Below are 15,346 nucleotides of genomic sequence, written 5' to 3' on the forward strand. Positions count from 1 at the left end.
AAGACCTCTTAGGTTTCCTACTACCTCTATTTTCTCAGTTTAACACATTTGCTATGAAGAATGTGTGATATAGAAGATTTTCAATGGTGGAAAAAGTTAAAGCTCTCTATACATTTGGACAGACAATCTGCATATGGGATACTCCATAATGACATGGCTAGAGCCAACCATGTATGTAAAAAGTTAAAATTTTTGTCCACTATCCAATGTTTGGCCCACATTATACCAGTTCTGCCAGTACTTGATAGTATCAGGGAAACGTTCCACTGCCTTCCAGACTCTGTTCCTATTGGCCTCTGAGGCTGCTGGAATATTAGAATACCTCTGTTGATAGTTTAACTCCCTGCCTTAGCAAGGGAACAAATGAATGAGGGCGCTTGTCATAGGAACTCTCGAGGTCCCTCTGCTTAATCTATGCTTCTTCCAAACACTCTATAAGTCACTTGGGGCAATAAGGAAAGACAACTACTTCATTAGATTATTTCTGAATCCATATGGGCCAGAATTTGGGCAAGGTAAATGAATGAGAACATTTGAAAAAGATAGATACATTTGCACAGATGGGACAAGCAATAGAGGGATTCAACTGGCAGCCAAAAGTCCATTTACGTAGATGGTATAGTCAGACAGAATCAGAGGATCCAGGGTTTTAATAGGCTCTGATTACTAAGTCCTGTGACCTTGGGTGATGGCTTAACTTCTTTGAGTCTTATCTATGTTAAATGAGGATAATATGTAGCTCACAGGTTTCTATAAGAAAGAAATGAGATAGAGCATATAGTAAGCATTAAAATAAATGGCATTTAGTTTATCTTAGAACTTAGTATCTGTAGGCTGTGAAAGATGCCAGAACAAGGCAGCAGTCATCTTCAGGGTTATAGGGTGCCTTAAACAGCCTGAATTGACTGAGTGATTGAGAAAGAAGAAGACTTGAAGTTGGAAGGAACAACACAAGCAAGGGAATAATGGTATAATAAAGCGAAGCCTCTTAGATCAGATTTTTGAAAAACAGAGGAGCAAACAATCTCTGTCTTCTGCAGGCAAATCCCAAGAAAAATAAAGGAACTGTTTTAAAATCAGCTCCAGACATTACTTTTTATGTTTACCATTCCTGTTGCTGGAAGCCTGATTAAGTTGGAAGTGCAATCAGTTGTCTTAGGAAATGGTATTAGTGTTAATTAGTATGGTGTGAAACTAGCAGGTTTTGAGTATCAGTGGGGTCAATGGAAATTTTAGTCACTGCAACTTTGAGAGCATCTCTTAAACCATGAAGTGTGAAAACTTTTTCACATATCCCAAATTAAAATAAAATAAAATAAAACTATTAAGCACAGAACCAGCTATTAACAGGATTACTGTCCATGATGCTTTCAGAACGTGGCAGGGTCGGGGTGGGGGGGGGGATTGAGGTACAGAACTACTTAAAGATTACCACTGCTAACCCCAAAGAGAAGGAGAAGGAACATATGGTGTATTTCATTATTTGTATACAATCTATGCAGTGTTAGTTCAATTTTTTTCATTATATCCTAAACTGTGCTTTTAGTGTTTTAAAGGCCCTCTGGAATACATTGCTGTCCATATTGCTGTCAATAAAGGGATTGTAAGGATATTGTGTTCCTTACAATAATGGAATTGTATCCCCAAATAGCTCCCTATTGGTGCCTGCAATAATCGTTAATCACTCTTTTGACTTGAAATTTTGATCATTCCTGTTAAGTTGCTAATAACTTTGGGAGGGATAACAGTATTAAACTATGAAGTCTTGTTAAACCTTAAGTGAGAATTAATTGATCAGATCTTTCCAACAACAACAACAACAAAAATCTGTTGAAAAGAGATTTTCTAAGAGAGTATACAGGGAACTATCTGGTGGGAGTGGATTTGATTAGAGAGTGTTTGGGGCATGCAGAATGAAGACACTATAGGGATACCTGGAAGATGGTGTAAAAGTATTTGTGAGTCAGAAAAATAGCTGGAAGAAGAGGAATAAAGTTTCTTGGGGAAATTTTAGCAAGAGTTTACCATGTCCTGGGAATTAGGTCAAGGACACTCACTTTTTTTTTTTTCCTTATACACTGAAGTTTTATCTAGTCAGCTCTGCCTATAGATCTAGCTATTATTTTAAGAATTTGTTTTCTTATAAATTTTGATTCAATTTCTCTTCATAGTTCTTATATTTGACTTTTCAAGTGTAAGGACCAGTAAAAATAAGACAAAATTCCCTAGAGAACACTGTTAGCCTTCCTTCAGGGAAGGGATTAAACACTATTTGATCAGTTGTATCCTGATGAAAGGGAAACATTGCACTGTAACTTTTTTCTGATTATTCTAAAAGGATCTAGCAAACCCTTCACATCCTCCTGCCTTATGTGTGAAGGTATGAAGATAATTATGGATGTTGCATTCTAGCCAAGGAATACATTTTAGTGAAAACTGAGGCTCAGTAATGAGTTTTTAGAGCAGAAATACTTATCCTACTCTTTCAACCTGTGCTTGTACATTTTGGTGTTAGATAAACAAGAGAGGAATTTTTTGTTTTATAAAACGGACACATGGCAAATCTTACCGTGGGTAAAGATTTCTTTTAAGCTTAGTGCTTTAATGATCAACAGTGGACTTAGAAGTGATTTTATTTTATATAATTTTTCTCTAGAGCATTACATCCCAGTAAATAACAATAAATAAGAAAGATTTAGCTTTGTATGCATGAGAGTAAGACTTTAACCTTAGAATTTCAGCCTTCTGGGCTGTGTTTTCTCACCTGTGACTCTATTTTTTTTTTAAATTGAAGTATAGTTGATTTACAATGCTGTGTTAGTTTTCAGGTGTATAGCACAGTGATTCAGTTATATGTACATACATTTTTTTTTAAATGCTTTATCCTTATCATCTGTAACTCTTCTATGATTTGTGCTCTACTATACTGTAAGTTCCCCTATCCACAAGTCTCTGGATTAATTAGGATCTGCATATATGAGGTTATAGAAAATCTATACAGCAAATACAGCAAAGTGTGCACTTAGAACACATTAGCTACTCATAACTATGACCTCAGTTTGACTCTTGAAAAGAACATAATTCTGTGCCAGTCAGCAACAAAAGAACTTTCCATTGTTTTTTAAAGAATAAGGTGTTAGAAAAATAAGCATGTTGATGTCAGGAATTATATATGCCATCAAATTCATTTCTGCCAAGTACAGTTATGTATGATTTTAATCATTTGTTTTCAAGTAAATCAGCTTAAAGACTTTGACCCAAGCCTAAAAAGGTAACAGATTATCATTAGCTTTCTGCACCACGTAAGATCTCAGGGGGGAGATGCTAAATGTTGCATAGCTGAAACTGGGGGTCTCTTGACAGCTCGCCAAAACAAAAGCACCTACATGAAAACTCAACTATTATTGTAATCAGAAGTGAATGAACATACTTCTCCTTATGTGGATTTAAATATAATCCAATGAAATCACTTCATATTAAAAGATCTTCTTAAAAAGAATATTTGGGAAACTGAAGGCAATAATAGGGGATGAATGAATTGCATTGAATTTTGCCATGAGGTGATTTCTGTTCAGAGATAAAAATTTGTCATTTAGAATGTAATAACAGGTCTATACTATTTTCTTAATGGTAAAATTTATAGTTCCCTACTCTCAAAGACATGACACTATTTATAATAAAAGAAAATTCCTTTGAGCATATGAAAGTGCTTTATAATAATAATAAGTAAAACTGAAGAATCCACCACTCCCTTGAAAAATGTGGAACTTGTTTTATTGGTTCTGCTACAAGGAAAAAAATATTTTCATAAGTATGGGAGAAATCAGAATTTATGCAAGATAAAAGATATGTCTTTTTTATAATCCTTCTAAATAATGTTAGAGCAAAGACTGGTAGGGCTGTGTAATTATTTTGCTGCCATAAGAAGATTAACATATAATCTTAATTATATTTCAACCTGGTTATTTATTTGAGTGAGCACATATCTTTGGGAGAGGCATCTAGTGAAGTGAGGGGGGAGGTAGACACTTGCTTAGATAGTTATATGTCCAGATACAGTCCTGGTGACCAATGTGGTGAGAACCAGATTTCATCTCATTCATCTGATTATAAAATATGACAGTATTATTAAATGAATGCTATTCATGTACAAAATTGGGTATGATATGCATAATGATTTTATGTGCACCTGAGACTGCTTTCTTAAAATGATGTTTTGTATACATGTATTATCATTTCCGGGAGATCTCAAGTCACTGAAATAGAGAAAAGATCTCATTATCTCTATTTAATAGCATATTTTTAATATTAAAATGGAGAAACTATTTCTGACAAGTTACAGCATATCTATTTAGGTGGCTCTAAATTCTACATTTTCAGCTTAGACCTCTCCTCAGAATTTCAGTTCGGTGTGGCCAAATGTCTACTGGGTATCTCTGCATATCCCACTGGTCCCTTAAATCAACATGTCCAAGTCCAACATGGAAACCATGCTTCTTTGCCCAAGCTTTGCCATGTCTCCCAGGTCTCTACATACTCACCCTTTCCCTTAGGTCCACCTGTAGTGGAAATATAGACTTTCATATTAAATTTGAAACCACTTCCTAATAATTCTATCTCCTTAATAATAATAAGCATTTTTCATATATGGCACCTCCTTTACCATGACCACATTGTCCCTGAGTAGTGTTGTCTTCTTTCATACCATTCACTTATCAGCATTTTTTAAATTTTATTCCAAAACAGTTCTTTGGGAAGGGCCCCATGTATCCAACGAGACACATTTTTTGGAGTGTTTAGAGGAAAAATGAATGAAAAGACATGATGTCTGGCTTAGGCTGGGAGAAGTGGCACATTGTGGGCTCTGCACTAATCCAGATCGGGGGACTAGTCCTAGGAAGGTCACTTCATCAGTTCATGAACTTGAGAAATTTGCAAGTTATCCATCCATAAATGGAGTGCTAAATCTGATCCTGCATGAATTCTGGAATGCATGTTCTACATATAAAGCAGTGGCATACTGATTAAGTATTGGTTTGTAATAAGTGGAAGTTACGATTACTATGAACCCCTCAAATACCACCTTCCCATCTGAGTTAACTTTTAATCCAGGAGAGAACAGAGAATATGCAGTGAATTAGGACAAAAGAAACAAATATTCTTAAATGAGCTAAATAAATCAAAGTATTTTTTATTTTTACTAAAATAAAGTTTAAAAGAAAGAGGGTAAACCACAACTTAAAGACTTTTTACTCTATTGTTTTCTCCATTTTCTTTATGATTCTCAAAAGTTTCTGTAGTCTTCTTTCAAATTAGCATGAAAATCACTCTTGCAGTGCTATGTTACCTACTTTCAGATCATAAAGACAATATAGATGGCTCCTGAATTTCTTTTATATCTAACAAAACTGTACCTTTAAAACTTTTAAAACAGCAATGAACATAACAGCAGTATCATTACCAAATTAATACTCTGAGGAAAAACAACCTCTTAGAAGTAAAAATATTTGAAAAAAAAATGAAACAAATAATATGTAGAAGTTACTCGTGTGAAACAGAAAGAGAAATGTGATTGAAAGAAATGTGATGTAACCCCCACTACCATGCACTCTTTAGAAGCTTGACTAGTCTTCAAGAAAAATTCTCTTCTAATGTCATGTTATCTTGTTTTCATTCAATATATTCAGTACTTTCAGTGTGTTTTACAAATACACAAACTTTTAAAACATTAAAACAGCTGAAAACTATGATTTATATGATTCATACATTTGAATTCTGAAGCACAATAAACCTTATCAAAAGTAAGAACATTTGAAAATACTAAACACCTCCTTCACCTCTTTACATTTCTAATTTAAATCATCGTTCATTAGGTATTTCTCATGTGAATACAAGAAAACAGATATATATTTTGTTAAAACAAACTAGACCTAAACTCGCTTACCATTTAAACTGCAAGAAGATATGGGTTTTGTTCCCTCCACCCCTACTACTCTGCACTATTTAGAAGCTTCACTGCTCTCTTTCAACACAAACGGAACAAAGTGCCCTGCCCCCCTCCCTAGATATGGGAGGAGCTGCAGGACTTGGCCCTGGAAGGGGCACTGGCCTCAGCCTTGGTTGGAGCCCTGGCCGCACCTCTCAGCCCTGATCCCTCCGCCTGATCTCTCAGAGCCTCGTCATACAGGTCTGGGAAGGAACTAGGGACCCTACCGTTGAACTTGGCTAGAACCTCCAGTACCTTCATCTTACTGGTCTCAACACAAGCTCTCAGGCCCCACAGGAACTCGTAGCACAGAGGATCACTATTGGGTACCCTGTGGAAGTTCAGGTACTCCTTCTGCACCAGATCTTTGGTGATGAGCCTTCTGGGCTCCCCAAAGATGCAGTGCCTCCTCCCAGCATAGACCCCCAACATACTGAGGAATTCCCAGATCTCCTCCTCATTGGCGTGGTTACCATTCATGAAGATGACCCCCAGGAGCACCATGAGGAGACGGGACTTGGGCAGTGCCCCCTCATCACGCGGACAATCGTTTCCCCCGAAGTTGAGCTTCCTGATGAGGGTGTAGATGTTCCCTCTATGGTCGACTTCCTTCATCTCCAGGCCAAAGACCAGCTCCATGTGCTCACGGACTGAACTGAGAATCTCAGGGAAGTGCTGCCTGTACTTACTGCTGACGATTTTCATCAGGGCATTCTGCGTAATGGGCTCCTTCTTGGTGTACTTCTCCAGCAGGAACTCCACAAGTATCCTGGCCTTCCTGGCCAGAAGATCTTTGCGAGGGCTCTGAGTGGCAGGGGCTGCCTGGGAGGCACCTGCACTTCCCTCCTCGGGGCCCTGGGCACCTTCACCAGATCCTGCACATGAAGGCCCTGCATCAGGAGAGCTAGGGACCATGGCTCCCTGAAGCTCCTGGCTCTCGCCAGCAGTAGGGGAGCTCTGGGGAGAACCCTGAGGGGCAGAAGAGGGGGAGGATGAGCACTGCTCCTTTGGGGCTTCAGCAGCACTGGCCTGGGCCTCCTGAGTGTCCCCCCGGACCTGGTGGCGTTTCCCACGGGCATGGGACTTGCTCTTGTGCCTCCGAGGCATGGTGACAGCAGGTCAGGGACCGCAGGTGGGAGTGCGGGCAGGAAAGCAGGCAGGAAGGCACCTGGAGGAGGGACAAGGACATGCTGTGAGAACCTTCAGTGAGGAGAGTCCTCCCTGGCTTGAATGGTAGCCGCCTCTGAGGGGTCCTCGAGGCCAGTGCTCTAGGACCCACAGGGCTCCTGTTCTCCTGGTCAGCCTGTCCCCTGAGACCACTGAGTAGCAATGGAGAGTGAGCCCTGGGGCACAGCAGACAGTCCTGCCTGGGCGTTAAAAGGGGGACCAGTGGGGGCTGGCAGGAGAGGCAGGTCCTCTCAGCTGACATTCAGAGTCAGGATGAAAACTGGTGCGAGACACCCCCATATCCAACGCCCCCTCTCCCGGACCCAGCCTGTTCCCTCTCCTGTCTGAAATTGATGCTGCCACCTTCCCTGTCACCCCAGACGAGGAGAGGAGGGCATACTCAGCCCGTCACTGAAGGGTCCCAGGACCTTCCCTTCTGCTGTCTCATGGCTGCCCCTTCACAACAAGGCTCCAAGCTCTCTTCTCAGACCGCCATTCCCCTTCCCGATGTTTGGCCGGGGGAAAGCGCTGAGTAGAGGGGAGGTTCCTGAGTCACCCGTTTGTCAGGGAGGATGGCCCTCATCCTGACTCTTCCCGAACCCTGACATCCTCACTCTACTGACCAGCTGCCAGCCCCTCAGACCAAAGTCCCCTTTTCTCCAAGTGTCCCGTGTCCGAGGTGGCAGTGAGGGAGCCCCTCAGCCGGATAATCCGCAGCCAAATTGCGGTGAGTGGGGGTTACACATGGCTGCCGTTCTGGTGTATGGAGGCCCTCAGTCCCCCCGAGGGTCCCTCCTTCACTCAACAGGGCTCGTGGCTCTTCCTCTACTGAGCGGAGCTGGGGTCCAGCAGAGCCTGACCGAGGCATTCTTTCCCGAGACCCCCTAGGGGTTAGTGGATGGTCTTGGGGCCTAAGAGCTAGGCTGGATCCTCCGGTCTGAGTGCAGGGGTAGGGTGGCTGGAGGCTGTGCAGCCCCCTCTTTTCAGAGGGAAAATAAAATGGGGGTACAGAGACGTGTCCCTGCACTCGTAACTCATGTCACCTCCAATCTTGACACCCGACGACACTTGGGACTGCTCCCTCTGGCCACTGTCAACGGCAGTTCTCAGAGATAGCAGCACTGTCAAGGATGGCGTCGCTCCCCCAGCATGCTTAGGAGGACGTCACTTCCTGTCATGGGCATCTGGGCTCCAGGAGGACAGCAAGGGCGGGACCTGGACAGGACGGGTTCTGGGGGAGCCTCTCACAGGATTGGCACGTGGACTTTCCCTTGACTCTTAAGGGGTCCTGGGACGTCCCTGTCCTGAACTGTCAGCTGGCTCACTCCATGCATCTCACTTGTGTCAGCACTCCCAACAGGAAGAATTGGGGAGCCCAAGCCTAACAGCCTTCCTGGAGCCCATGAGACCAACACCGAAGGCTCTCTTGGGCTCTCTTTGCTATAGTAAGCGATGCTCTGTCGTTTTCCATGCCTTGCCTTAACCCCTGTAGATGCTGGGATAAGTCCCATCTGCTGACCTGAGGCCAAGGCCTCATATCGAAGATGTGAACCCCCGAGTCTCCTGGTATGAAGTGCACATATGTCTCATCTCGCCATTTCTACTGGAGGCTTCCTGGAAATGGCTGCTACAGGTAAGATGAGCTGAGAGGGAAGGATGGGAGACTGTCTTCTGTGGTGTGGAACCCCTCACATCTCACTCAGAAACTTCATTCATATTGACTGCTGACAGGGCCTGGAAATCCTTCCCTTTCTGGTATAAGTCCACCCCTGTCCCCAACCATGCTCATACAATTCCAGAAGAGCAAGTGAAGGGCCTCCTTAGCCTGACAGTTCTCACTGTGGGCTGTCAGTCGACTGCAGGGTCATTGATCAAAAGTTCTGAGATGATGTTTGTTGTTTTGTACAATTACTGTGATACTAACTTTTCTCTTTTAGTCCCTGGGTGATAGTCTATTAAGGTGATCATTTAAAGGGCCAGTTCTCATCCACTAGCATTCCCTGGTGGCTCAGACAGTAAAGAATCTGCCTGCGGTCTGGGAGACCTGGGTTCAATCCGTGGTTTGGGAAGATCCCCTGAAGGAGGGCATGGCAACCCAAGCTGGTAGTCTTGCCTGGAGTTTCCCCTTGGACAGAGGAGCCTGGTGGGCTACAATCCATGGGGTCGCAAAGAGTCGGACACAACTGAGTGACTAAGCACGCACACAACAAACTTTGTGCTGGTTATTTCATGATCTGGGCTGTACTGCTACATCCAAGCCAAACTTTGGTGCCCCATAGTCCTGGCATGGGGCCTTGGAGATGCTGCCTCAGAATCCTTCAGTGAAGCAGTGGAGATTCATGATCCCAGGGCAGAGTGGAAGAATCCAGGGCTCAAGTTTAAAGCCTTTTGCAACTGATCCTGTTGTCTGCTTCCCTTGCAGCCTGCACATCTGTGCCAGTCTCTTAAGTACTCCCCAACTTGGGCACACATAGGGTACGTTCAGTGGAGACTTACTGTACATCAGGGATTATTTAATTTTATATTTTCACTTTTGTTAATAGTTTTCTTCATTCTTTCCATAAGATTTCTGTGGTTACTTCTGAGTACAAAAAGCCGCAGACCGTGTTTCACTGTGGTCTCAGCTACCCTGAATGTGGTACTAAATCTGTAAAAGAGTGACAGAAAATTGACAGTCTTACAATATCTATTCTAAGTTCAGTCTCTACTTATTTTTCCAGCTCGTCTACTTGTTTCCAGTCTTGCCTTCTTCAAAACTATTCAGTCCACTCTACAGCCTGCGTTAGCCCTTATGGAATGTATATCTGACTGTGTTACTCCCATAACTAAAGTACTTCAATGGGACTTCTAGATAAACACATCAGTTTATACGTGTGTTTATCTGAACCACTTTTTGAAACACATAAAATCATGGATAGTAAAAGCAACTAAAAAAAGTAGAAAACCACAAAGACAAAGAGAATGGAAAAGGAAACCCAGAAGACTAGACACATCCACAAATTTTGGGAGATGGAAGGCAAATGGATGAGCAATAATTTATGTAACAGAATGACTACTTCCCTGGTGGCTCAGCTGGTAAAGAATCCACCTGCAATGTGGGAGACCTGGGTTCGATACCTGGGTTGGGAAGATCCTGTGGAGAAGGGAACAGCTACCCACTCCAGTATTCTGGCCTGGAAAATCCCAAGTCAGACACAACTGAACGACTTTCACATAACATAACATAACGTAACATAGCATAACATAACATAACGATTAAAGAGATAAAACTCAAACACATGCACAGGGAGAAGTGAATTCTGTAATAAAATAGAAGAACTCAGAAACTAAAAGGCAGCAGTTAATTCTAGAGGCAGAGATTCTGGTTTTTAATTAGAAATAAGAAGATTGCACACCAGTCAGAATGGCTGCAATCCAAAAGTCTACAAATAATAAATGCTGGAGAGGGTGTGGAGAAAAGGGAACCCTCTTACACTGTTGGTGGGAATGCAAACTAGTACAGCCACTATGGAGAACAGTGTGGAGATTCCTTAAAAACCTGGAAATAGAACTGCCTTATGATCCAGCAATCCCACTGCTAGGCATACACACTGAGGAAACCAGAAGGGAAAGAGACACGTGTACCCCAATGTTCATCGCAGCACTGTTTATAATAGCCAGGACATGGAAGCAACCTAGATGTCCATCAGCAGATGAATGGATAAGAAAGCAGTGGTACATATACACAATGGAGTATTACTCAGCCATTAAAAAGAATACATTTGAATCAGTTCTAATGAGGTGGATGAAACTGGAGCCTATTATACAGAGTGAAGTAAGCCAGAAGGAAAAACATCAATACAGTATACTAACACATATATATGGAATTTAGAAAGATGGTAACAATAACCTGGTGTACGGGACAGCAAAAGAGACACTGATGTATAGAACAGTCTTATGGACTCTGTGGGAAAGGGAGAGGGTGGGAAGATTTGGGAGAGTGACATTGAAACATGTAGAATATCATGTAAGAAACGAGTTGCCAGTCCAGGTTCGATGCGCGATACTGGATGCTTGGGGCTGGTGCACTGGGACGACCCAGAGGGATGGTGTGGGGAGGGAGGAGGGAGGAGGGTTCAGGATGGGGAACACATGTATGCCTGTGGTGGATTCATTTTGATATTTGGCAAAACTAATACAATTATGTAAAGTTTAAAAATAAAAAATTTAAAAAAAATTAAAAAAAAGAGAAAAAGGAATCATTTATAAACAGTCCTCAATGAGATCAACAACTGATTTCTCACTATAAACTATGAGGCCAGAAGGCAGTAGACCAATATATTCAAAGGCTGAAAAAATATATATGTCAAACAATAATTCTATATTTACCAAAATAATCCCTCAAAAATGAAAGAGAAATCAAGACGTTTCTAGATAAATAAATAACTGTGTCATTAGTAGACTTCCCCTATAAGAAATCCTAAAAGGAGTCCTTCAGGCTGAAATGCAAATACACTAGTCAGTAACTTGAATCCACATGAAGACTTAGTGGACACCAGTAAAAGTAACTTCATAGGTAAATATAGAAAACAAATTAATCTGTTTGCAATTCCTATTTTTTCCCACCTGATTTAAAAAACAACTGCATATATCATACAACTTAACATCAAAGAAATAAACAACCTGATTGAAAAGTGGACAGAAGAACTGAATAGACATTGTTGCAAGGAGGAAATGCAGATGGCCAACAGGCACATGAAAGGGTGCTCAACATCACCAGTCATCACGAAAATGCAAATCAAAACCATAAGGAAATATCACCTCACACCTGTTAGGAGGACTGTTTTCAAAAAGATAAGAAATAACAACTGTTGGCGAGGACGTGGAGAAAGGGGATTCTTGTGCAGTGGGAATAAAATTTGGTGTAGCCACTAGGGAAAACAGTATAGTGGTTCTTAAAAAAATTAAAAATAGAACTACCATCTGATCCAGCAATTCTCCTTCTCAATATTTATCTAAAGAAAGCAAAAACACTAACTTGAAAGGATATCTGTACCCATGTTAACTGCAGCACTATTTATAATAGTCAAGACATGGAAACAACCCAAGTGCCCATCAATGGATAAATGGATAAAGAAAATGTGGTATATATTCAAGAGAATATTTATTATTCAGCCATGAAAAAGAGAGAAGGCTTGCCGTTTCTGACAACATGAATAGACCTTGAGGGCATTATGCTAAGTGAAAAACTCAAAGACAAAAAAATGTGTGATCTCACTTAAACGTAGAATCTAAAAAACCCTCCAAACTCATAGATACAGACAGCAGACTGGTGGTTATAAGAGGTGGACGCTGGGGCTGGGTGAAGTGGGTAGAGATGGTCCAAAGTTACAAACTTCCAGTTATAAAATGAAATAAGTCCCGAAGAAAAATACAAAATAAAAAAACGAAAAGAACAGGCTTAAATGTTTTAATAGAGATCAAATTGCCATAAAAAAAAAAAAAAAAAAAAGAAGATTGGTTGAAAATTTGGGAAAGTAGTAAGATCCCAGGTCTTCTTAAGAAACTCATATCCCTTCTTTTAGGCAACAGATCTGGAGTAGAATATATATTTATTTTTCAAAAGTACTTTAATACCTTTAAATACACATGATACATGTGTGAAAATATTCATATAATTTCATTACAATGCACACAAAACTTATAGTCAATTGATAGCCTGAGCAATTGCGATTCTCTTCTACTGTTGTTCTCTTGCAAGCTTTGTGTGGCCTTTCAGGCAGCACAGTTTTCAGAAAGTAGACTTTTAATAAATACTTCATTGACTTTCAATAAACTATGTACAAGTTGGCTTTTTTGCTGAGCAAGGTTTAAGGGATAGGAGATTTCTAGAACCTTTAACCTGAAAAATCTTGGATAATCTTTATTAATGGGGTATTTGAGATTCTATGATAGCGTCGTAATTGATATTTAAGAAGTAGCAGATGGAAACCATACCTAAGTGGTGAGGATGAAGAGACTTGGGAGAGGTGACAAACTGTAGGTAATATACACTGGAGAATTACGTAACATGTTTAAAACCTGCCTTGTATTTTGATGGGTTGCAGAGATAGACTAGTGCAGCATGGAGATAGGGTACAGAAAATTCAGTCTTTGGGAACCAAAAAGATAATAAGGCTGAGATAAAATGTAGGTAAGTTATAAAATAGGATGGAATTTTGTTTCCTTTGAGCATGGTATCTGTTGTCATTTTGAAGCCTTTTCAATTTTCATATCTTTTTAGTGCCAACTTGGGAGACATATTATCATGACTGAATTGGAGAACTGACAGCCTACCAGAAAGTGTCATTGTATCATTTGGGACTAGTGAAGATGAAAATAATATATATATATTTTTTGCACAAGCACCCCAGGAAATTAACCTCCAAATACAACTGAGTAGTAGGTACTGTTATGACTTCTTTATGGATCAGCAAGCAGATGAAATATGGTGAAGCTATATAAGTAGACCAAAGATGTACAAGAAGACACACATTGAGTAGAAAATAAATTTGAACCCACTTATCAACTCTTGATTTGACCAGGGACAGTTCTATCTCAAACATGAGATTCTATATAGAAGCATGAGGGAATTAGGAAGTAAAATCTGATGAGTATTTTTCCGGAAATATTACAGCTGTCATTCCAAGGGCCCTAGTCCTGAAATAATGGCAGGTTAAGATATTAAATTTTTCTGAGAACTCTTCATGGACTGGTATCAGTGACAATGCAGACAGAAACCCAGTAATTTTTAAAGAGCATGCTGTTTGGTGTATCCTTTGTGTAGTACAACTAACTACACTCAGAGCAGCTAGCAATGTTCATCTGAATTCTTTATTATTTGTCAAAGGAAATACTGTTTTCTGACATAATCTTTATTTTCTGAGAAAAGAAAATAATCAGTGGTGCCTATTGTAACTATGATTTAACATCTGACCTTTTCTCCTAAAGACCAAAACATCAAGATGACCCCAAAAGAAAGAAAGTGATATGAATATAAATCAAGTATTTTTAAATGTAAAAACCTGACACCCTGTTTCTCTCTTTCTTCTTTTAATGCATTAAGCATCATCTCATACAAGCATGAACATAAACCATGACCAGTTTACTAAGTTAAGCTATAATCAAAAGAACATACAATGATATATTTGTCTTTCCTTTCTTGTCTTTGCATTTAATTTTCATATATATCTATGTTTGTGCAGGGACTTTGTCTCCTGGAGGCAGATACCCCTGAAAGTTTAACACTGAAGACAGATGAGGGGAATACGTGACTGTCGAGGCTATGTTGGGTAGTGTGGACAGGGCCAGAGTGTATTGGATGAGTAGGGAAGCAGGGTTCTGATACCAAAGGGAGCTAGAGTTTGCATCTTTGTTTGCTGAGGAAACTAGCTCAGAGATAAGGAACTGTCTTTTGATGATCTTCTCTTTATATATGAAAGATATGGTTTCAAATAAATTCCTGTAAGGACTTTTCATTATAGTTTTGATAATGGTCATAGCGACATATTGTGTTTCAAGACTAGAAAAAAGACAAGTTTGAGAGACTATGTCTAATATTTGTGTCTACTGCACCAGTCTCCCTCTGCTGAGCTCTGGGGGTTGTTATGTTGGGGGATGAGATAGTCAAGATGATTCTGGAGGTAAATATTTGCCATAATACTTTAAAAATTTTTATTTTATTGACATGTAGTTGATTTACAATGTTGTGTTCATTTCTACTGTACAGCAGAGTGATTCAGTTATACACACACATACGCACACGCACACACACACACACCTTTTTTGCTCTAATACTTTTTGCACAGCAAAGTAGTACAAGGTCTTTTTTAGTCTGTTAAATAAATTAGATGTGTATCCTCGTAACATCTATAATTACGTTAGGTAGTTAGAATAGGAAAAAGGAGTCCAGAATGGCAGTGGTTAAAAGACAAAGAAGGGAAAAGCCCTTGAAAATAGAACAAAGAAAGGTCCGAGGACCTCAGGTAAAACAAACAGCCCTCCTGGCTAGCCCAATTTACATAGGGCAGGCCCAGAGGGAGGAGAAAAAAAACATACAAAAAGAGGAGTAAAAATTGAGTGCGGGGTGGGGGTGGGGATGGGGTGGGGGGGGGTGCTTCTCTTCTCTTTGTGTCTTTTGGGTTGGTGGCCTGCCCTCACGCCTTGAGAATGTAT

General features: G+C 40.5%; 1 protein-coding gene across 1 annotated transcript; it reads right to left on the reverse strand.

Moving 5' to 3' along the window:
- Positions 1 to 6,061: 6,061 nt before the first annotated feature.
- Positions 6,062 to 7,093, reverse strand: LOC147340956 (melanoma-associated antigen B4-like). Its single transcript, XM_086386845.1, has one exon. The coding sequence runs from the start codon at positions 7,091 to 7,093 to the stop codon at positions 6,062 to 6,064; it is 1,032 nt and encodes a 343-aa protein (XP_086242971.1).
- Between the last annotated feature and the right edge of the window lie 8,253 nt (positions 7,094 to 15,346).

This window comes from Bos grunniens, chromosome X (genome assembly GCF_055505025.1).
Source record: "Bos grunniens cultivar Pamir isolate PY7600 chromosome X, Bosgru_T2T1.0, whole genome shotgun sequence".
Lineage (NCBI taxonomy): Eukaryota > Metazoa > Chordata > Mammalia > Artiodactyla > Bovidae > Bos > Bos grunniens.

Excerpts from the sequence above, each read along its gene's own strand:
- LOC147340956 (XM_086386845.1), bottom strand. The coding sequence starts at position 7,093 with ATGCCTCGGAGGCACAAGAGCAAGTCCCATGCCCGTGGGAAACGCCAC.